General features: G+C 42.7%; 1 protein-coding gene across 1 annotated transcript in view; it reads left to right on the forward strand.

Moving 5' to 3' along the window:
* The window catches only part of ADARB2 (adenosine deaminase RNA specific B2 (inactive)), a 333805-nt gene that overhangs the window by 268772 nt on the left and 40991 nt on the right, over positions 1–24042 (forward strand). The window contains exons 5-7 of the mRNA XM_049881621.1: positions 6458–6626; positions 10840–10991; positions 21616–21784. Coding sequence (XP_049737578.1) covers positions 6458–6626; positions 10840–10991; positions 21616–21784 — 490 coding nt within the window. The remainder of the gene's footprint in view (positions 1–6457; positions 6627–10839; positions 10992–21615; positions 21785–24042) is intronic.

Raw genomic sequence — 24042 nt, forward strand, 5'->3', positions numbered from 1 at the left:
GGTAACCTCTCTAGATCTTGGGCCAGCGCTGTTCCAAAAATAGTGGGGGAGGTCTTAAATCCTTGGGGTAGCTCAGTCCAACAGAGCTGTTTCTTTCCTTTGTCCCCTTCTTATTCAAAAGCAAAGATCGCCTGGCTCTCAGCAGCCAGCAGGATACAAAAGAAAGTGACTTTCAAATCCAAAACAGTAAAATGAGTACAGGAAGGTGGGAGGACCAATAGTAGGGTATATGGTTTCAGGACTACCGGGTGTAGGGTCTTCACAACTTGTTAACAGCCCGCAAATCCTGACAAGACAGTACTCACTGGTCGACATCTTCTTCACCAGCAGGAGTGTTGAATGGGGATCAGCACTCTGGCAACAGGCCCCACTAATGATTAATCCCTGCAGTCCCAGACAAGCCTCAACTCTAGGTGGATACTGCTTAATCCAAGGAAGCATGACATTGAGTAACAGCTCCACAACCACAGGGATGACAGTCCGAGCTTATCCTGGTCGACCACTGGCCCAAACCCACAAGGCTTCAGCATCAACCACTCTTTGAACTGTGGGTGAGACAGACACTGGGGACAGCACTGGTTAAGCGAGGGCTAAGAGAGCTGCTTGCACTTTTCAGGTGTTCGCTGGTGGTACTGTCAGGGACGAACCTTTTTCATGAAAAGAGATTTCAGCACCCACTTTACTTGAGAATCCCATCCCAAAAAGGGGACCAGACATTCGGGCATGCATAGAAACTGGTGGAATAGTTTGGTTCCTCTTATTTTATAATCCATTGGCTATAGTAAAGGTCTAGTCACCTCTTTTCCAACAACTTGACTACTGCTGGTCAAAGCAGTCCCTTTAGGCTTCTGGGTAAGTACCAAGAAGTCTGCTACAGTATCAATCAAAAAGTCTACTAGCTGTCCTCCTACCATAACTTTTACCAGGCGGTTGGTAGGAGGGAAGTTAAAAGTTGTCTCCCCTGGTCTTTGTCATTAAGAGTCCTCCTGCTCTTTCATAACTCCTTTAAAAAGCTTCTCCCCCTTTTCAATCTTGCCTGGGGTTTTTTCATTCTTTCTTTGGGGGCACTCATCTTCCAGTGTCCCTCCTCTGCAAAACGCACATTTGTTTTTCTGGAGTCAGGGCCCATCCTTACGTTGGTCTCCTCATCTTCCTCCAAACAGTCCTAGAGCAGCAGTCAGTAGATTGGCCTGTTTCTTCATGTCCTGTTCTTTTTCTTTCTTTTTCTTGGCCTCTTTTACCTGATCTCTGTTAATAAAGATCTTAAATGCAATTTCAACTAATTGAGTTAAAGATGGGGTCCCTAGTCCTCCTTCTATATTCTGCAACTTTCTTCAAATGTCAGGAGCACTCTGCCCAATAAAAGTCATACTGATCAGAGGACCATTCTGGGGCAGTTCAGAATCGATGTATGTATAGTTGTGGAATCCCATCATGAGTCGTTCCAGAAAGGCTGATGGGTTTTCTTCCAACTGCTGAACGATCTCTTTGATCTTACTAAACTTTATCTGTCTAGCTGCCCCATGTTTTAGCTCATACAGAAGGAACCCTCGGTAAGCTATGAGACTCTGTCTGCTTTCTGCTGTATCCAGGTCCAACCTTGGGTCCTTAGCTGGTACCACCTGATCTGCTGGTACACTAGCTACAGCCCCTCCCTCATTGTATTTTTCTTATTACTTTTCTTTTTCTTTTGCTAAGACCATCCATCTTTCTTCTGCTGTGAGGGGTGCCTCTAATAAAGTCTGACAATCTGCCCATGCAGAATGGTGGGTAGTGAAAATGTGAGAAAAATGTTCAGTCATGACATGTGGGTCTGATTGATACTCTGGGAGTTTTCACTTCCAATTGTACAAATTGGAAGCTGAGAATGGATTTTGGACCCACGTCATCTGAGGTGTCCCTTCTGCAGTGGGGACTGGCACCTTCTGAAGTGGGTAAAGCCCTCCTGGGGGAACTGGGCCAAATTGTACCCCACTCCTAGTATGGGGTGGGGAGACCATATCTGTCCCCACCTCCTCCACCCCCCTGTAACACCTTCCCACCCTCATCTTCTGATACCACCAGGGAGGGGTCATGCAAATGAGGGGGTTTTTTGAGGTGGGGGAATAAGAACAACATCCATCGGTTCTTCATCTCTTACCCCGTCATCATCATCTGCCTGCACAAAAGGGGCTAAAACAGAGGCTTTATCTTTTCTCTTAAGCCATAATGTCATAAAACACCCTACATATAATTTTTCATACCATTTGTTAGTTCGAGTACAAAACAAGTCAAGTTGCAGAATAGTATCAAAGTCTCTAAAAAAATTTAAAGGCCACTTGACCCCATCAGGGAGCTGGTATTGAGGCCACACCTGATTACATGAACTTTTAAGACACCTCTTGATTAGTAGATTCCCCTCCCCTCCCCCAAAGGTCCAGTTAGAAAGAATATGACCTAATGCAATTGTGGCCAGAATCTTACTTCCCTGGGTACCCATTTGCAGCGGGGAATCCCACCGATCTCTTGTCCAACCTCACGGGACCTAGTCACCAGTTCTTGGAGGGAGTCTATGAGAACTGACACCACTTGTGGCTTTTACAGAGGATTTACCACCCGAAGCCCAAACATCTACCATAACATGGCTGAACTTTCTCCCTTCGTCTGGAGCTCACTGCCATGGAGTCCTCTTTTGTCACCGGACCTCTGGGCCACCACAGGTTGAGAGACCTCCACAACTCGAGGAGGGATGCACCTTCTTTCTTCCTGGATTCTTCCTTAGGGAGATGGAACCAGGGCCAGAGTAATTCAAGCCCCACATTGGATGCCAAAATTTGTTCCCCAATTAGGGTTTGCGCCCTGGAGCAGTTGAGCCAATGAAATGTACTCCAAGTCAGAAAGAGAGAGAAAGTTTATTTAGGAGATGACACCAACAGAGAGTCTGGCAGCAACACAGGCTGTTTTTTAGGGAGTCTTGAAAAGCAGTTTCATATTAGAGCTCATATCACTGTTGCAAGGGTCTTTTGGCATGTAGCCCACAGATGGCATGGCCATATGACTTATTCATTACAAGATAATTACAAGAGACCCTTTATCAGACTAAAGAGATACATGCCAGACATCTCCTTATCAGGCTAAAAATATACATGCCAGACATCTAGGCTCTAATCTTCATGTGGGGGGTCGTAAGTTACAGGTGGCTGGACAGAACAAAACAAAGCCATTAACAAAAGTATGCGGAAAGGAGAAGGCAGGCAGGAAAAAACTTACAGGTTCATCACGGCATTAGTTATGTCAGGCTCTCAATCGCCCGTTGTGAAAAGGAGAAAGCATGTTGTAGAGTATTAGGATCACATAGGCATTTTGAAAGACAAAAGATAACTAATTCCTTTTTCTTTTCCCATTCTGGAGCTGCTACTTTTACTTTAAGACAAAAACTAGCCCTTTTCCTTAAATAAAACACATTTCTTATGATATCTAGCTTAAGTTACTTAGAAAGGTTTCAACTTTAAGATTGACATAGTATAGAGTATAAAGATCTTAGTGTACTTTTCAAATAGACTAACTTATATAAAAGTTTCTTCAAAAAAAAGACAAAAACTAGCCCTTTTCCTTAAATAAAACACATTTCTTATGATATCTAGCTTAAGTTACTTAGAAAGGTTTCAACTTTAAGATTGACATAGTATAGAGTATAAAGATCTTAGTGTACTTTTCAAATAGACTAACTTATATAAAAGTTTCTTCAAGTAGCTACTAAATCTAAATCAGAAGACAGATCCAAGATGCAGTTCTTCTTGGATGAGGAAAGAACTGAGACAGCTTTATAAAAAAACAGGAATTTCCAGCCATACACTGTAGATCAGAAGCAAGCTCTCAGAACAAAAGGAAACAGACTACATAAACTCACCAAAAAATGCCACACAAAACAAGGATATGTATGTAGCAATTTTTGACTGACTCAATTCAACAGAAAAAAACAGGTTCTAGGTAAAACTTATTAACTTGCCAAAGCCTCGGATGAAGGAATATTAGATTTTGACAAAACCCGAGCTTCAAGCAAAGTTCCCCAAAGAAGAAGAGACAACACAAACAAAAGCTCATTTTCCAAAGTAGTCACCAAAATTCCAAATTACTTCTAGTATACTCAGCGTAGAGTGTTTTTAGATATGACCCCCAAACCAGTGTCTTGGTAGCAGAGGGGGAAAAATCCACACTCATTTATCAAAGATGTTAAGCTCTAAGGTTCCAGCTTTTGGTTTTTTTCTTTTTGAGCTTAATTCATTCTGATGGCTAGAGACCTAGTCTCCTATTTTAAACCTTAAATATACTAGTTCCTCTAATTGGAAAGTAAAATATCTACTGTTGATTTTAATTTTAACATTGCAATTCTTTATTGAGAAACCATATCATAATGTTTCTCCCTGTGAATTTGGCAAAACAAAGCACTGTTTTCCAGGTTTTCTCTGAGCGACAAAAAGAAACCTAACCAGGAACACCACGGGGTTTGGACAGTGTTTTGCTTAGACTAACGTGTACCTTCGTTGAGCGAGTATTCTCTTGTGGGTGGCAGGCAGCCTAGCGCTCTAGCCTGTCTCGTGACTACCTTATCCTGCCACGGGAGCCTTGAACTCTCCTGATGAGCGCTGGTGGCCACCCTAATGACTTTTACTGGTTGACTTGTGCTGGAATTTTTTCAGCTTATACTGGCTCAGAGCTCTTTGAAAATAGAATTACCTCTTTAATTTTTCAAATGCCCAAATCTGGACTTAAACTGCAATTCACCAAGGGTTACTAGATACCATTCTTAAAACAAACGATCAAGCAAAAATCTAAGAAAGATTCTCCTTAATCAAACAACTGGATTAAGGAGAATCTTTCTTAGATTTTTGCTTGAACAAAACTTAAGAAAACATGAGAAAAAGAATAAGCATAGGAGCATTTTCCGGAAGCATTCACCCCGTGGGTGTCAAAGGGACATGGAGTGTGACTGCTTGGATCCGGAAGATAGGATCTCTCTTTCTGCCGGCTTCTGCTCCAGAGTCCAGGTCTCCTCGTGGTTGACTGGATTCGTGGTTTTAGAATTCCCGCAACAACTAACTCTAATAGGGTGAAAACATGACAAAGTTTAGTAAAGCAAAAAGAAAGGTTTTTTTTTGGCATATATTCAAAAAGGCAAAAGTGGCAAACAGACAAGAATGCTGCCAGAGCCATGTCTTTCTGAGACCTGTTCCCAGTTCTTAAGGATGCATCTTAGTGGGCCACATTTCAGGATCCCTTGAACTTTCCCCATTCTCTAGATACACACACTTGCACACTCACACAACCTAATCTGGTGCACCAACTTAACAGGTACCTGAGCCTTTTATGCCCTCAGCAGTCAATTCCTCCCACTTCTCGGGACTCTTCTAGGGCCATACCTGGGAATTACCCTGTTACTTCCCAAATAACCTCAGATTCCTAATGCTCTCAATGGTCAGTTTTTTCTGCTTCTTGGGAGTCTTCTAAGGCCTTACTTAGGAATTACCTTATTATTTACCAAATAACTTCAGATTCCTAATGCCCTCTATGGTCAATTTCTCCCACTTCTTGGAACTCTTCTAAGGCCTTACCTAGGCACTTACTAAAGAGCCTAGGGGCATTTATTATCTCTCACAGAGCCATCATTTGGGTCCCGGGGGAATCGGCCTTCAGAGCTGCAAATCTCCTGGTGGCACCAGACATCGGGGCTGTTTTGTTTTCCAATCCCCATCAGGAATCAAGCAGATGGCTCCTGGCTGGCTTGCCAGAAATGTTACTGGAATGACTCTTATTGGCCAAGAAAGAAGAGACTGAGGGAACAAAAAAGGCACCTTTATTTCATTGCACAAGGAAATGGAGTCAGTCGGTGCTTACTGCTGCCAAGACTGCTTGCCAAGGGCTGGCAGCCAGGTTACTTTTAAAGGGGTTTACAAGTAGAGAGTTCATACAAGTTACATCAGCAACATTCTTAATCATACTACGCAGGTGCAATGGTGTTTACATATACCCTCCAAGCAAAAGCAGGATTCAAATGCAAAGCTGGAGGGGGTGTGGGGGGAACCCACCAGAGGAAATGATTTTGCAATGCAGCACTGTAGCAGAGGAAGCCAGGTAAAGAATACAGCACTGTGGGAGTTCTGTCTCAACATCATAAACAAGATAGAAAAAGATCCTCCAAAGTACACCTTCCATAGCTCATAAGCAAACCTCCGTGAAGCAGGAAACTATTGTTTACCTGAGGCTGTCATGTCACTTGTCCCATTAAAAGGTAAACTTCAAGGCATGTTTTCATTGGAGAATTAGCAAGACTGCCTGCAGTGGGGCTCTTAACAGTCTAATGGCACCTGGATGAAATGGATTAAGTCCAAGGCCACGGGATGAGTCCCCACCCAAAGGAAGGTGATAGGGGCAACTCTGAGGGCACCATTGTAAACACCTTTCTCTGTGTCTCCCCCAGGCTTGGATGTCAGGCAAGCTCAGGTCATCGCTCTCTCATCAGGCACCAAGTGCATCAGTGGCGAGTATATCAATGACCAGGGGCTGGTGGTCAATGACTGCCATGCAGAAATCGTGGCAAGGAGAGCATTTGTTAACTTCCTCTACGCACAGCTGGAGCTGCACCTGAGGTAAATGGATCATAGTTTGTGATAAGTTGACTTGTCTTCCCCATATTGAAATACATATTGAAGCCCTGGCCCCTATATTGGTTGATGTGATCCTATTTAGAAACAAGAGTTTTCTTTTGTTATGTAAATGAGCTTATACCAGTGTAGGGTAGATCCTAAACCTAATCACGTTGCAGTTATGAAAAGAGCAGATTAGATACAAACACACACGGGAGAAGAGGAAGACTGAAGACAGAGACCTATGTCTCTACAAGCCCAGGAACACCAAGGGTTGCTGGCAACTACTCAAAGCTAAACAGACAAGAAAGGACCTCTCCCTAGAGCCACGCCCTGAATTCAGGCTTCTAGCCTCCAAAACTGTCAAAAAATTAAATTCTGCTCTTTAAAGCACCCACTTGTGACATATCTGTTACAACAGCACTAGGTAATTGAGACACTGCTGATGACTTTGACAGGCTTTATGGAACTCCATGGGGGTTAATAAACCTGTTCTCTGGACATCCAAACCCATGGATCTTTTGGAGTTGTATTTATGCATCCTGATGATGAGCAGCCAGTATCTAGGGGAAAGAAGAGTTACCCCACAATCAGCTCAGAATGTATTTTCGCCTTTATCCTGGCAGTTTTCCTACTCATGATGAATAGTGGTGAGCCATAAAGTTTAAGTTTTTTTCAGACGATTGACAATCCCTTAAGCACTGACATTGTTGTCATGCAAACTAGTAAAATATTGAAATACCAGGCATCTTCCTCATTATTGTCATTTCTCTCTCCAGTAAGCACTCCGTTTGCCTGTGAATTATTGCAGCAGTTTCCAAGGCATGTGCACACGCTCACACACGGACACATCTTGTCACATGCTCATTCCATTAAATAATATTTCCTATTATTTTCTATTAAAACATTCGGAGATCTCTAAAGGGTGAAATTTTACAACAAATAACAAATTCTACAAATAAAAGCGTAGGCAGTTATCACAAGTTCCTTCTTCATGAGGCTAAGACTGCCTTCTAGAGACTAAAGGAAATTATTGAGAAAGAGAACTGACAACCTATTTTATACATTGTCAACTTTCAGGCAAGGTATTTCTCTAATTAATTACTTATATTCTAAATAAAAATGAGTCTAGGGGAATATCTACGGAATTGGCTAGAGGAGAACAAAGATGTTCCCCCAAAGGGAACAGCAACCCAGTCCTGGTTTAAACTCTGCTTCCTTTACTGTGGATTTAAATGAAGACTATATTCTACCCACCACCAGCCCTCCAGTTGTTAATCCCAGAGCTAATCTGCTGTTTAAAACAACAAAAAAAGGAGGAAAAATAAAATAAAGAAAAACCAACAGGAAAAAAAAAAAAACACATGGTCTCGTGGGAGTTGAAAGCTATTGCTCTCTCTAAAATCCATAATTGCATTGATCGAGCTTAGAGCGTGTTCAACTAAAGGATTATGTTATTTGGATCAATGTTACCTGCTCCCTGGTAAACTTTCATTTCAGCCATGGAAAGGTGCCAAGTTGACATTGGCATCTATGCTTGATTTTGATGAAACTGTGGCCGCTTCAAGAGGGACCCACAATTCAGTATTTCCACCAGGCTCTGTGCCTTCTGACCAGGTAACCACAGGCTCACAGGAAGGCTGAAGGCTTAGCACTTCTATCCCTTCCTTGTGAGCTTCTTGTCTTGAGAATTTCTCAGCGAAGCAAATATCTTAGAGTGCACGATTTCTGCAAGGCCGACCAGGCTGCCTCTCACCATGCCAGGTTACCATTTTGTTTCCTCTCTCCAAGCCTCTTCCCAGGGCTCAATCCCCACTAGAGTACTGCTAGGCCCACTGTAGTGGTGTCCCTCAGCAACAAGTTCTAATTATATATGACAGGTTGGCAAAGTTCAGTTTTAGTGGTCTATTATCTTCTAGCACTTTTCCTTCCTGGGTCAGGGGTAATATTCTTATCTTCTTCATCTCTCCCTCCACTTCCATATTTCCCAACTTTTTGCATTTTCTAAGACCATGTCCTCAGATAATATTACCAAAATGGCTAATAATGGATTTTAAACTGTCATCTGCTCCCTGCCCCCTCCTCCATGAGTATTTGCATTTTAATAAGGGTGTTTTCAAATGGAAAGGCTGGAAGCCCCTAAGAAATGTTCTCTAATATCAAAATTTCTGGTGTTCTGATGGCAGTGTGCTCTGAGCATCAGTAAGAAGCAGGCTGTCACCTGGACCAGCATCTCTCTGTCAAATGTATTAAACAGGAACAGAAAAGCAGGTGGATTTGAGCCTGTGACATCTCAGTCGCATTCCTGGACTGCACTGTTAGTCATAATGATTTGATTGCTGTGGGTCTCTCTGCCAGAAAATTTTCTTCATTGTGTCTTCCTAGCCAGCCTTTCCTTTCTTATATCCTTTAAAGCAGTGCTCCTCAAATCCACTAATATTGGAGTCTTGGTCTTGGTGAGGACTTGATGAGTACTCAGTCATGCCACTAATATGTGCAGAGACCACACAAAGGGAAGAAAGGCCCAAATATATGCTGAACAGACTCAACTAAAAGCTATACCATAATATACTCTATTAATTTTTATCTGAGCCTCTGAGCAGTGCCCAGTAGCCAAATATATTGCCCCCCATTTGTTCCAGAAGGCTGCCAAGGGTGTGACCTCAGTTGGATATAGGGAAATGGAATTGGAAGTTGTTCAAAATGTAGAGAAAGATTTCTCCTAAATATCCAAATGCTCAACTGGAAATATTTCAAAATGCCCTTATCTCTTGTCTGTGTCACAGAATGCAATTCAGCCACCATTTATCATGAGTTCTCTGTGTACGAGGCACCCCGCTGCTTGTTGCGCAGGATTCAAAGGACAAATGAACCCCAGAGTCTGCGCAGGTGATCAGCAGTGGTGGGAAGAGCCGACCAAAGGGAGACCACAATCAAAGTCTTGGCGAGTTGCCAGTATGACACACCCTTGACCCAGTATCACCTCCCTGTGTGCAGGCTGTGAGCTGGGAAACTAAGGCCCAGAGAACCTTCGCTTGGCGACTTTGGGAGTGGTTAAGAGCTCTGCTGCTAACCAAAAAGTCAGCAGTTCAAATCCACCAGCTTCTCCTTGAAAACCCTATGGGGCAGTTCTACTCTATCCTATAAGGTCACTGTGAGTCAGAATTGCCTTGATGGCAATGGGTTCGTTTTGTTTTTTTGTTGTTGTTGTTTGTTTGTTTTTGGTGGAGGAGAAAGGTCTCCAGAAGGCATTTGCAGGGAGAATTCGGAGAGTCAGAGTGAGGGAGGGGGGCTCCTGCTGAAGGCACAGAGGCAGAAAGGCATAATATGATGCCTCAAGGGTTTCCTAGGGAGAAAATTTCTGTTCTGCTGCCTGTGTGATCTCAGGACCCAGCAAAACAGAATCCATCATCAATGGGGCAGAACTGTGTAGAAACAGCAAGAGTGGCAAAAAAAAAAAAAAAGTCTACTGCCTGTAAAAAATGAGAATAAAATCCAAAAGAGGGGAAATATAGGCAAGTTTGTTCCCCCACCTCAGTCTGACGTGGGACCTATCATTTTTGAGTCTGATGGCCAGCTGTGGGGAAGATTTTTCAAGGGCAAAAGTTCTGTATCTGTCAAAAATTAGCAGGAGACTTGGTTTTTTTTTTTTGAGCATGTACCCTTGGTCATGGTGGTTGAGTACAGAAGAAAAGCAAAGGTCCATATACTTAGATTCCTCACCTGGTGCTATTTCTACTTTGTCATTCTGCTGTCAAATCCAGACACCTTTGTCAAGTCCCTTCTCCTTTTAATGCATAAACACATTCCCTAGTGATGCTATGTGAAACTAATAGTCCACTCTCAGACCTTGTCATCAGGACCATTCTGTGAGGTCACAGGAGTCTCATTTTGTAAGTATATTAAAAAAAAAAAAAAAAAAAAAAATTTTTTTTGAGACATAGGTTAATTAAAAAAAAAAACTTTTTTTTAATAGCACCTGAGAAAACTGACTCTGTAAAAGATAACCTCTATGTCAATGTTAAGGAAGGGTGACAATGACAGGATTTCTGCAGCTTTTGTTTGCTTTTTGTGGTTTCATTGCTGAATATTCTGGAAGCTTTATTGCAAAGGGAAAACACAATATGGAATGTGAAGAAGAAAAAAATGGGCAACAGCTACACAAACCAAGACAAAGACATTGACTTAGTTGGAATGTTTCTGGTTTGGTCCATAGCAAACGACGAGAGGACTCAGAGCGCTCAATATTTGTGCGGTTAAAAGAGGGCGGCTACAGGCTGAAGGAAAACATTCTGTTCCATCTCTACGTGAGCACCTCCCCCTGTGGAGACGCAAGACTCAACTCTCCCTACGAAATCACAACGGACCGTAAGAGACAATGTTTTTTACCTTTTTTAAAAAAAACAAACCAACAACCAGAAGCTTTCCTCTATCCAGTGGCCATGTTGTAGGCTAACTCTGCTTAGGGACCATTTGCATTTGGTGGCCAGGACCCATATAGATGCAGAAAGTGGACTGCAATTATATGCAGTTATCTGGGTAATTAATATCTCTAAAATCTTAGTCTGAAATGCCCAGATCATTGGGAGAAAACAGTTTGAGATCCAAAGTTAGCTATTTAATTGCCATATTCCTCTACTTCATTTTAGTAGGACAGGCAGTCCTAGTATCGCAGGCTGGAAAACAGAATGAGTAAAAACGTAAGTGAGAATTAGATGGAGTGGGTGCGAATTCAAACCACCTTTGTTTACCTTTGTTTGCAACCTTGTGGGGAATAAAGGTGAGCGTTTATAACTGTCAGTGGGAAATAATGCCTGGCGAAGATATCTACCTGGGGTTATCTGGGTGATGGTGTAAGTCATCTACAGAGTGACCATTACTGAACCACCTTCAGCAGGATCTGCCCTTTAAGTGGTTTTAGTAGGGGAGGCAGTTTTGTAACTATATAAATACAGGTTAATACCATCTGAGAAAAGCATCAGTGCCCCCCTTGGCCCCTCCTCAGTCATCACTGTCACTCAAGAGAAGTGACAATGCCTGTTCCAGCTGAGGTGGGGAAGGCAGAGGTGCAGTCTCTTTGTGTGAACCTGATTGGTCCATGATCTCAGGATCTCCATGTAAAAGAAAATAAAAATTGTTGAGGGCTAACTCCTCCCCTTAATGCTTTTAGAAATTCTATTATCGATATCTATAATATCAATAATAACAAAAAAAACCTTTATTATATTATTACTATATGATTATTATAATATATTATGGCATTATATTACTATTATATATATTTCCATATATGTGTATATATATATATATATATATACACATATACATATATATGGAAACCCTGGTGGCATAGTGGTTAAGAGCTATGGCTGTTAACCAAAAGGTTGGCAGTTCAAATCCACCAATCACTCCTTGGGAACTCTATGAGGCAGTTCTGCTCTGTCCTATAGGGTTGCTCTGAGTCAGCATCAACTCAATGGCAATGGATTTGTTTTGGTTTGGGTTTTTAGAGAGAGAGTCAGTCCCTCGGTGGCACAAGCAGTTAAGTACTTGCCTACTAACCAAAAGGTTGGCAGTTTGAACCCACCCAGAGGCTCCTTGGAAGAAAGGCCTGGCAATCTACTTCAAAAAGATCACAGCCATAAAAACCCTATGGAACACAGTTCTACTCTGAAACACATTGGGTTGCTGTGAGTCAGAGTCCATGGCAATTGGTGTCATACACATACACATATGTATACTTATCCATATATATGCATATATATAAAAATATACATATATGTATGTATACTTATTCTATACTGTGTGTGTATATATATATACATGTATGTACAAGCACACACACACATAGACTTCTAAACATTTTCCTGAAGCAGTACTAGACAAGTCAACTGCATAGTCACTAAAACCAACATATGTGTGGTGAGAGAGCTGGTCCTAATAGAGATGTTAAAATACCAAAAAGCTTATCCTTTTTTTTAAATGGTGATATATATAATAAATATTTGCCATTTCAACATCTTTACATGTTCAATTCAGTGACGTTGACTACATTCACCATGTTGTACAACATGACCACTACCCATCTTCAGACTTTTCCATCACCCTTCAAGGAAGCTTCCAAAAAAAAAAAATACCAAACTAATTGCTGTCGGGTAGATTCTGACTCATAGCAACCCTACAGGACAAAGTAGAACTACCCATAGGGTTTCCACAGAGCAGCTGGTGGGTTTGAACTGCCGACCTTTTGGTTGGCAGTCGTAGCTCACTGTAGCTCCTAGCCACTGCACCACCAGTCCCCCTAAAGCAATGACTCCCTCTTTCCCCCTCTCTCCCACTCCCTAAGCACTAATAAACTCTGGTATTTATATATTTGCAAAGGCTTATTCTTTTGCTAAGAGAAAACACTATTAGAAACACAATGGGCAATGCATAGTTATTAAAGGTTTATTTTTGGCTTTCCAATTTTTCTACTGTGGATGGTTACATTTTTGTTCCAATTACCAGAGTGAGGAAGAATAAACATTTGTTGAGTGCCTGCTGTGTTCCAGGCTTGTGAGGAGCGCCTTTACCAAAGATAAAGAAAGTGTGGGAGAAAAAAATAGGGTTTTTTTTTAATCCTACATATAGTTAACCTATTTCTCTAACCCACAGATTGGATGCTGAATCTGAGAAATTCACTCTCCTATTTATCAACTTCCCTCCAATCTCATCTCTTTTTCCTTTGGAGAGTGGTTGGGTGGAATTCTCCATCATGGGATTCTAAGTAACGTTTTTACACCCTAGGGAGATTAAATGAGAGAATCAAATTGAATAGAGAATCGAGAAATGGGGTCACAGTAAATAGTGACTTTTAAAGAAACCACACCATAAAGGAAAGGCGCCCTGGTGGTGTATTGGTTAAGCACTCGGCTGCTAACCGAAAGGCCAGCGGTCTAGCCCCTCCACAGGAGAAAGATGTGGCAACCTGCTTCTGCAAAGATTATAGCCTTGGAAACACTATGGGGCAATTCTGTTCTATCCTATAGGGTCTGTATGAGTGGAAATCAACTCCACAGCAGCTGGTTTAGTTTTTTTCGGTTTTTGTTTTTGGCACCATAAAGGCAGGGGCCTAGGGGTTGGGGCATGAAAAGGCAGAGCCATTCTCCTACAGAGGAAAACCACCCTACTGTGAGCACTGCGTAGGGTCATGCAGAACTTCGCCTCAGATACCACCAGCTCTCAGAAAGAGGTTAAAAAAAAAAAAGTGAAGTTGAGGTTTTTTTTTTTAGTTCATTTGGCTGGATCTACATGATATCAATGACCCATATAAAACTGTGAAATCTGGCCTTTAGACAGCTACTTGGAATTATCTTTCCATTTCTTTATGTAAAGGCTTGACCTCCTGAAGACCTGGCCCAGGAGGCCTTCCGGCTCTGCAAGGATGAAGTCCTGCCAGAATGCTGGGGCTTGCCCCAATTGATCAAGCTTCTTCCTTTGCTGATTTGCCCCCAGGGAGACTCAGAAAAGGGCTGAGTGGAAACAGGAGGGTTTCGGCATACTTCCAGAAGTACTGCTCTCTCCAGAGGGAGCGTTTCAGCTCACTGGGCTTTTCGGTCTCTGTACATTGGGCACCAAGTGCAGCCTCTCTTCAGCCCGTGATTCCAGCTTGCAATGTCAATGGTTTAGAAAAACAAACAAATATATTCTCAGATACACCCTGGGGCACACTTCCAAACACAGATGTCTTTTATTTCATGGTGCTTTTAAGAAGTGGCAGGTGCTAGCAGGAGGAAAAAAATAAAGCATTTTCCTCACATTTTTGCTGCAGAGATAACCAGGCAAAAATGAGGTGCTACTGCTTGAGTTATGCCTCTCTGTTAGGCTGATATTGCTCTCCAAATCTTCCTGTCTGGGGATCATGGAGAAGGCAGGGCGTGTGTCGAGTTTGCGGATTTTATAAAATAGGCTTGTTAGGCAAAAGTCATACATCACTTTTTCCTTATTTAGTAAGTATAAAAACAAAAAACAGCTGCCAATGAGTCAACTCCAACTCATGGAGACCCCATGTGTGTCAGAGTAGAACTGTGCTCCAGAGGGTTTTCAGTGACTGATTTTTTTAGAAGTAGATTACCTGGCCTTTCTTCCAAGGCACCTCTGGGTAGATTCGAACCTCCAACCTTTCAGGTAGCAGCTGAATGCATTGACTATTTACACCAACGAGGAACTCCTAGTAAGGGTAAAGGAACCCAAATTCCTGCACCCTCTGCATGGAAGGAATTTCAGAGATGCTCAGGGATAGAGCATTGTCCACACCTCCTCAGGAAGGTACCAGCTCTTGGAACAACTTCTGCAATTTTCACTTTGAAGACAGAATCCTCTAAGCACCCCTTTAAAATAAGAGGGGGAGGGAGCTTTCCATATTGCCCATGCAGGCAGTGTTTTTCTTTGCTGCCCTTTAAAGAAGGCTTGGCCACTGGACCACTGAATGAGGGTGATCAGGAACTTGACTCTAAGGGGCTCCTGCCAGGACTAGTCCAGTGGCAGAGTCACTGGTAACAACCCCTCTGGCTGGGGCAGGACCAGGCCTCGAGCTGGGAGCTTTGAGAACGGGTGTTAGGACTGGTTCCCAGAGGTCAGCTGCTCAGGCACAGTCTACCCTCCCAAAGTTAACCTAGTAGAAACCCAGTCTCACTGTATCGTCCGCTCAGGAGTCACTCTCCTAAATGAAGCCCAGGTAACACGGTTCCCCTGATCCTAGTGTCCCCCAAAAGGTCATTGTGAGATTATCGTGCTCACAAATGCAGAGCCTGCAGAATGCAAACGTCCTCAGTCCATTGCATTGATACCTTGATAGAGGATCTAATGTGTCCATTGTAGTTAAAAGAAAGCTTAAGCACTGGAATTCTTAGTCTTCCTGAGCTTCTCTCTACCTTCTCTCCCACTCTGGAAACTGGCTCATTTCCTCTTACCAGTGCATTGACCTGCTTTGGGCCTGATAAGTTTAGTTCACTTATTTTCTCATTCCCCCTTTTTGCCTGCGTAGAGCTATTGTGTCCTCTCCACTTAGGGCCTGCAGCACTCCTGTCTTGATGTTAACCTATGGCTATGCAAAAATTATCCACTCTCTCTTCCTCTTCCCTCCTTCCTCCCTCTCTCACATGCATACCCACACACAGACGCAAGCACACACACCCATAGGTGCACAAGCACACATGCGCATCCACACGTACACCCCACAAGTAGCTAATGCACTGGGATCTGCAAAGACACCTATGATGTGCCTAATTCAAAACGAAGCTTGGAAACTTAAATAGAGTTGCCTATATTGTTCTGCCTTCCTTAAAGCATGAACAACAGTGAAGGAGCAGCACAGTAGTTGGAAATTTTGTGGATGTTTGTAAGTAATTATTAAAAAAACTAATTAAAAAAGTAATTATTAAAGCTAGTGTTATATAGATAGCAGGGCCATAAAGAACAAAATCTGACCTGGGATTTCTAAGAATAGATGTCTGACCTGTTCGCACAGCAGCTGCCTCCCACCATGGCCTCACAGTCCTTCTAACCGCTCAGAGTTTCACAAGCTCCTGGGAGCCCCTGAGTCAGTCAGCTGGGAGATCCCCAACTCCCTCAGGCCAAGGCACAGGAGCTCCGTGTCTAAGGGAGAATCCAAGCACCACGTTATACCCTGACCCCATTTTCTCGGGATGCCTGTGACTTGAGAAATACTATATTCCAATTTTGTTTATTTTCTCAAAATCATTCTGGATAGACTGCAAACTCTCCGTCCCTGGAGTCTTTAAATGTGATATCAACACCAGTTGGTCCAAGATGTTTTAGGAGATGCGGTGGCTGCAAACTTAGGTGTGTATTAGGTGTGGTTGTTTCCACACCTGGCTTATTATCACCCAGGAAGTTGCTAAAATGCCACACACTATTTCCTCAAGTTTCTGATGTCTTTGGTGTGGCACGGGACTTGAGAATCTGTAGTTTTAAAGCTTCCCCAGGTGACTCTGATGATCAGTCATGTATCAGAACCACTGGATTAGAACCTCCTTAAATTGTCTCTGGTCCAGGTTGGGCATTTATTTCTTGGTTACATATTAGAAAGTTCTGCGTGGGGATGATGGTCTGGTGGAACAATCAGGAGCGGCTTGGCAGAGCTTTATGGTAGGATTCCCTGATCAGAAACATAGTATGGAGGCAGAAAAAAAGTGTTCACTGGTCAGGCGTGTGCTATGAGAGACAACTGCTTCCACGATAGACTTCTGCAGACTGAAGCCTTTGATCTGAGTCAACTCAAAGCTACTCCATTCAGCTCAGATAGCTCAAAGCTACTAAGTTATATGACTTTCTCTTGGATTTGAAGGCCCGAGGTCAGTTATGGTGGAGACAAATGCCTAAAAGACATTTTCTTTACACAACCAGGAGAACATAACACTTTGCTTCCTAGAGTTGGGATTCTGTTGGACTGTGTGCGTTCTCTAGAGGTCAAGGACATCCGTTCTCCACAAGGGAGGAGGAGTTCAGACTCGTTAAGGACAATTCCATTGCCTTTAGTGGGCCCTGGAAAGCCTGGGCTAGAGCCATGACAGTCCTATAAGAACCTAAATGTAAGGGCACTTACTACTATAGCTACTGCCCTCCTTCTAACTCACCAGTGACCTTAGTGCAAAGTTCTCTGTGATTTTCCTTCTTGACATGGTTTTTAAATAACCTATTAAGTTTAGTTCTTAGTGCCATGGTCCAAAATAAACAGCTTTGTTAAAATTTCCAATCTATCTTCCACAAGATATGTCATGAGAAATAGCATGATTATATCATCTGTTTATTTTACAATCATATGCTTAATGCCTAGTACAATCTAAGCCAATCTGATTCATAATACAGAAGGGCAGCTTGAGAAATCGAACCAAAATCCATACGAAGTTAGGGAATCTAAAATACAGTTCCTGCGTTCAGGTTTGCCTAGTGAGTTTCAGAAGCCTGTCACATGGGATTCATGCGTTGTACATTCATGCATTGTAGAATCAATGAATTTAAATGGTCTCGTAATTCATCATCATAACTATCACTATCATCATCATATAAGGCAAAGGTCGCTCACATGACCGTATGGCAAATGTTGTTGAAATTATTACTACAATAAATAGTAGATTGGTTCACTGATACACCTTCTGGAACATAACTTTTGAAGATCTGGTATTTAAAAATCTTTTCTTCCTTCCGTATACCTTTGTCTTTTCCATTGTTGGCTCCCTTCCCCCTATACCATTGTGGCAACCAAGTGCCACTTTTTAGACAGATCGTTAGCTGCTAGGTGGACTTCTTTAATTGTCCCTTATCTCCAACTCCTTTGAATTCTCCCCCTAAAAATAAAATATTCACTTGAACCTAGTTACTAATTACTGCCCTCATTTTGTCTTGACATCAATATCAAAAGGTAAGGATTTTAGATTAATAAGAGCTATAATGAAAAATCTGACAATTAGGGACATTAGAATTAGGTGAGAACATTCTGGTGAACTTGGGAGTATTTACATACACATCATAGGCAGGTACTGAAAGTTTTGCACCTCTGCTTATCTCAGGCACACCATAAATCCACTACAGATTATTTATATTCAGTTCCCTGCAATTGCTGGTTGGATTGACATTTTGTTCAGCATGAAGTGGCATCTTCAACTTCCTCCTGCCTGTTGCAATTAGCTGAGAAAGAGCCAGAGGAAACAGGCTCTACAAGATTATAGACACTCGGGTCCACACCGGTACTGATCAAGCTGATCAGGGAGTATGCTAGAGAAGGCAGCCTGGGATTTAACGAGGCCAAAAATAAACACTTCGTGGAAGCACCTCCTGCACCTGGCTCTTCAGGCAAAATCAATCTAGCTAGAAAACTTTGGGTTAACTCCTAGAAACCAGTTGTTAATTCAAATCTTACCTTCATGTTTTCATGTAATTCAGACTCTGAAACCTACTTTATGGAAAATTATTTTTGCAGGCGCAATGGATAAGAATTTAGAATAGGTTTTCAATATAATAAGCAATTTTTGAGGTTGTTAAGCACTTGGCTGCTAACTGAAAAGTTGGAGGTTCAAACTCACCAGCCACTCCTTGGGAGAAAAATGTGGCAGTCTGCTTCCAAAAAGATTTACAGCCTTGAAAACCCTATGGAGCAGTTCTACTCTGTCCTTTAGGGTCGCTATGAGCTGGAATCGACTTGACAGCAGTGGGTTTTGGGGTTTTTTTGGATGATGACACAATAGCTGAGGTATTAGGACAATGATAAGAATACTGTAATTACAATGAAGAGAAGGACAGCAAGTCCCTGACAAAATATCCCGAAAACGGAAGACTAAAGTCTAACCAAAAGGTAGAGGCACTTCAGAAGAGGGCCCTGGTGACCTACTTCCAAAAAATCAGCCATAGGAAACTCTGGAGCACAGTTCTACTCTGACACCCATGGGGTCATCCCATGGCACGTCTGAGTCCACTCAACAGCGACCGGTAACATTCCTGTTAGGTACATTAGCTCCTTCGCTCTCCAAATGCTGGCTGGCCAAAGAAAACGATGCCAGGTAAAAGCCTCATCTTAATAGTGTAAAAAGTCAGGTTAGAATAAATGTTTGCTCAAGTGTTTTTTATGTCATCAACTATTTTATGCTCAGCTTATTATTATTGCTATTGTCATCATCATCATCACCTGATACCCAGCAACATTCAAAATGGAAAAGGCGAAATTCATTCTCTAACTGGGGGAAGGCTTGGCATTCATTTACTGTGAACAGTGAGGCTGTCTCTCACCTCTGTTCTCCCCCGGCTACGTGACTCACAAACCAGCCCAAACTTGCATCTCTGCAAGCATCTGATTGGCGGCAGGGTCCAGAGGCAACCTCAAATATCTCAAAAATTGCCTGTCTCCAGAAAGTAAAGTGATCTTTCTTTCTAAAATACAGTCTTTAGGGTACAATGTATGTGTGCTGTAAGAACTTCAGTTCTTAGAAACAATGAGAAAACAAACTGGAAATTAAGTTCTGTAGTACGAAGCTCCTATCTAAACCCTAGTGTGAATTATTATTTGGTGCCTGCAGTGAGAGTAAATGAAGGGAATTCCATTCCCACAAATTCTAAAACTTAAATGGCAGCTTTTTAAAAAAGGCATTTAATATTCATTCATGTTATCACATGTATGTAAATGTTGGGATCATTATGCCATTTTATACATAATTTGTACGCAAAGGACTTAATCATTTCCATATTACAGTATAATCAGAAGTTAATATACAGAATTTTTTTAAGAAAAAATTAACTTAAGCTTCTTCTTATTTACTGGCATAGTAGTTAAGTTCTACAGCTGCTAACCAAAAGGTCGGTAGTTCGAATCCAACAGGCACTCCTTCAAAATTCTATGGGGCAGCTCTACTTTGTCCTATAGGGTCACTATGAGTCAGAATTGACTCAACAGCCCCAGGTTTGGCTTTTTTAGTTTTTCTCATTTATGCTAGCTCTCCAAATAATTGTAGGGTGTGGCTGTGTGAGTGTACTCACACATGCACGTGCGCACACACACACACACACACACACACGAGTTGAGAGGGCTCTGGAAAGGAAGGGAGAAAGAATGCATGAAGACTTAGGGATCTCTAAGGCTCCATTCGTAGCCTGCATCATTTCTGGCCCTAGCAGAGCACCTGGTTCATACAGTTCCTTGATAATAGTCAGAACACAATGACAGCTAGTTGCATTCAGACCCTGTGCTAGCACTTTTACATATACTATCTTATTTAATCCTCATGGCCTAGAAAGTAGGCACTATTATTATTCCTATTTTAAGATGAATTAACACTGTCAAAGAGATATTAAGCAGCTTTTCCCAAGTTGCACAGCTAGGAAGTAGTATAAACCCATTGCTGTTGAGTCGATTCTGACTCATAGCGACCCTATAGGACAGAGTAGAACTGCCCCATAGGGTTTCCAAGGAGCAGCTGGTAGATTCAAACTGCCAACCTTTTGGTTAGCAGCTGAGCTCTTAACTATTGCTCCACCAGGGCTCCAGTTAGCACAATAACCAAAACTCGTTGCTGTCAAGTCAATTCCAACTTACAGTGACCCTATAAGACAGAGTAGAACTGCCCCATAGGGTTTCCAAGGAGTGGTTGGTAGATTCAAACTGCCGTCCTTTTGGTTAGCAGCCTAAGGCTTGACCACTTCTCCACCAGGGCTCCAGGAAGTGGTATAAATCAAAACCAAACCCACTGCTGGTGAATTAATTCCAACTCTTAGCAACCCCATAGGACACAGTAGAATTGCCCCATAGAGTTTCCAAGGAGTGGCTGGTGGATTCTAACTGCTGACCTTTTGGTTAGCATCCTACTGCTTAACCACTGCACCACCAGGGCTCCAAGAAGTGGCACAGCAAAATTAAAATCTAGACCGGGGTGGGCAAACTCGACCCCTTGGGCCAAATGTGTCCCACCACCTGTTTTTGTATGGCCTGTGAACTAAGAATGCTTTTTTACAATTTCCAATTGCCAGGGGAAAAAAAATGAAAAGAAAACTATTTCATGACACATAAAAATTATATGAAATTCAAATTTTGGCATCTATAAATAAAATGTTATTGGCACACAGCCATGCTCATTCATTTATGTACTGCCTGTATCTGCTTACACACTACAATGGCAGAATTGAATGGTTGTGACAGAGACCATATGGCCTACAAAACCTAAAGCGCTTACTATCCGGCCTTTACAGAAAAAGCTGGCTGACCCCTGAACTAGACAGTCTTGCCCTAGAGCCCAGGCTCTTATGTATGCTGTGAAGAAATCCCTCCCCCACCCTAAACCTGTCTTCTCACCCCTCACCAAATGGAAGGGCACTGAAATCCTTCGACATGCTTTCTGGTTACGCTTTCCCCCAACATCTCCCACCACTCAAAGTTACAGAATCCAGAGGTCTCGTTGGACAAGCAAGCACCCCCGCCATCTCTCACCTATTGCCTTTTATCTCCTAGTGCACAGCAGCAAACACATAGTCAGGAAGTTTCGAGGACACCTGCGGACGAAGGTTGAGTCGGGGGAAGGGACAATCCCTGTGCGATGCCACAGCGCAGTTCAGACGTGGGACGGCGTCCTGCTAGGGGAACAGCTGGTCACCATGTCTTGCACAGACAAGATCGCCAGGTAATAGCCCGATTTGATTTCCTCTTACAAAAGTCAGTATGTCTGTTGTGTGGATGGGCTGTGGTTCTGGGTCAGAAAAGTCAACAGGCAAACCACAGGCTACTGAGCTACGTAAGGCCTAGTCCTGATTCACAGCAGGTAAATACAGTCAGTGTATGTTGTCAAGGAAATGGTAGGTAGTGGCCTCATTGCCTAATTCACAGCTCCTCTCTTGAACAGGTATTTTCACATTTTAATACATATATTTGAGACAAACCAAAACCAAACCAGTTGCTGTCAAGTCAGTTCCAACTCATGGCGAATTGACTTGTCAGAGTAAAACTCTGCTCCAGAGAATTTTCAATGGCACATTTTTCAGAAGTAAATGGCCAGGCCTTTCTTTCGAGAAGCTTCTGTGTAGACTCAAACCGCCATCCTCTTGGTTAATAGCCAAGAGCTTAACCATTTTCGCCACCCAGGGACTATTTGAGGCAAAGTGTCTTTAAAGACCAAGTACCTTAAAATCTCCAGTTGCCACTACAAACCACCAAATAAACAAACATTCCATGAATGATCTGACCACTGGTACTCCCCCCACAAATGGTTTGAGAAATACCTTTCTTCAGCTCACCTATCTTCAGCATCATCTCATAAGTCACTTTACCCCCAAAAAGTTTTGTGTACTCTCCATGCTGCTGTCTAAGAGGCCTTAGCGCCTCATGATTTCCAAGCCCTGCCAGGCCAGCCTCACAGACACCAGGCAGAGGCACTTCCCCTGACATCCTGTCTTTTACGGTTCTTCTCACCGCCAAAATGTAAGGGATTTATGGGCCCTTCTCAGGCCTCCTATTCTTTGCTAAAATCTGATCAACTATTTCAAGGAAAGGTGTCAATCTTTGATGACAAAAAGGTGGAACTTCTCTCCCCCATCACTCAATAAAATATTTTCATTTTCGAAGGAGGTTTCAAAAGCCTCCACACAAAGATTCTCCAAGAGTGAGAGTCTCAGAAACATGGCAAGCAGGAGCAAAGGAATCAGGAGAAAAGAATATCTCAGCATCCCTCCAGATCACTGGAGAGGCAGTGAGCAGCTCCATTCTGCTCACAATAAATAACAAGAGCGTAATCACTAACCTGCTCTCCTGGGTCTCAGTGTTGGTGCCCCCAGACATGCCACGTCCATGGAGGAAATACTTCTGTAACCTTGGTTTGGAAAACACTCACAGTACATGCTTTGGTGGTGAGGAGGAGCAGCGGCAGCCAAGCCAGTTGGCTTGGGGAGACTGAAGCACTCCCTGAGAGAGCCACGTGGCTGTTTTTAGTTACTGTCGTATAATAGAACAAAACGTTGCCCAGTCCTATGCCATCTCTTTGATCACTGGTGTACTCAAGCCCATTGTGTAATGCCTTCCAACCTGAGGGACTTACCTTCTAGCACTATGTAGGACACTAGTCTGTTGTTATCCATCAGGTTTTCATTGGCTAATTTTTGGAAGTAGATCAGCAGGCCTTTCTTCCTAGTCTGTCTTAGTCTGAGAGCTCTGCTGAAACCTGTCCACAATAGGTGGCACTGCTGATATTTGAAATAGTGGTGACATAGCTTCCAGCATCACAGCAACATGCAAGCCCCCACCGTACAATAAGCTGACAGATGGGTGGTGGGAAAGAGCCAGAAACTGCCCCCAAAGCCATCCCTGATATTAATAATAACAAAGTGGTCAGAGAAAGCCTGTGTTACAAGTGAACGAAAGCATCTTTTAGAAACTTTGATAAATGCATTAATCTGTGATATATAAAGTAAATAAAACTGTTGTCCTGTCCCCACAAATGTGGTTTCCAGAGAAGTCCCCACCTCCCCAACTTCTAGAAAGATTGCTGCTGCAAAGATTCTGTCTATGGACATTTTTGGAATTCAGACTAGTCAGGAGGAGAGAAGATTGGTCTCACAAGTACATGAAGGAATAGAGAGACAGGTTGAGAGAGGAAAGAAAGAGAAGCTGAAGGACCCTAGGAAAACCAAAGCTGGTAATCTAAGGCAATTCAGAGTTCCGTGCCACGGCAATAATTATCTTGTGCCAACAAGGTGCCTAAAATTCCCACAATCAATGAAATCCCTTAGTGAGCAGATGGCGAGGGTGGGTAAAACTGGTCTCCACCATCCCCAGCCAAAATGCAAATACCCTTTGTGCGTTTCCCCTAGAAGATTGAAACTCCATGAGGTAGAAACCGTGCCTGCCTTGTTTATCCCTTTATCCCCAATTCCTAACACAGTGCTGGGC

Source organism: Elephas maximus, chromosome 4, assembly GCF_024166365.1.
Source record: "Elephas maximus indicus isolate mEleMax1 chromosome 4, mEleMax1 primary haplotype, whole genome shotgun sequence".
In the NCBI taxonomy this organism is placed as follows: Eukaryota; Metazoa; Chordata; class Mammalia; order Proboscidea; family Elephantidae; genus Elephas; species Elephas maximus.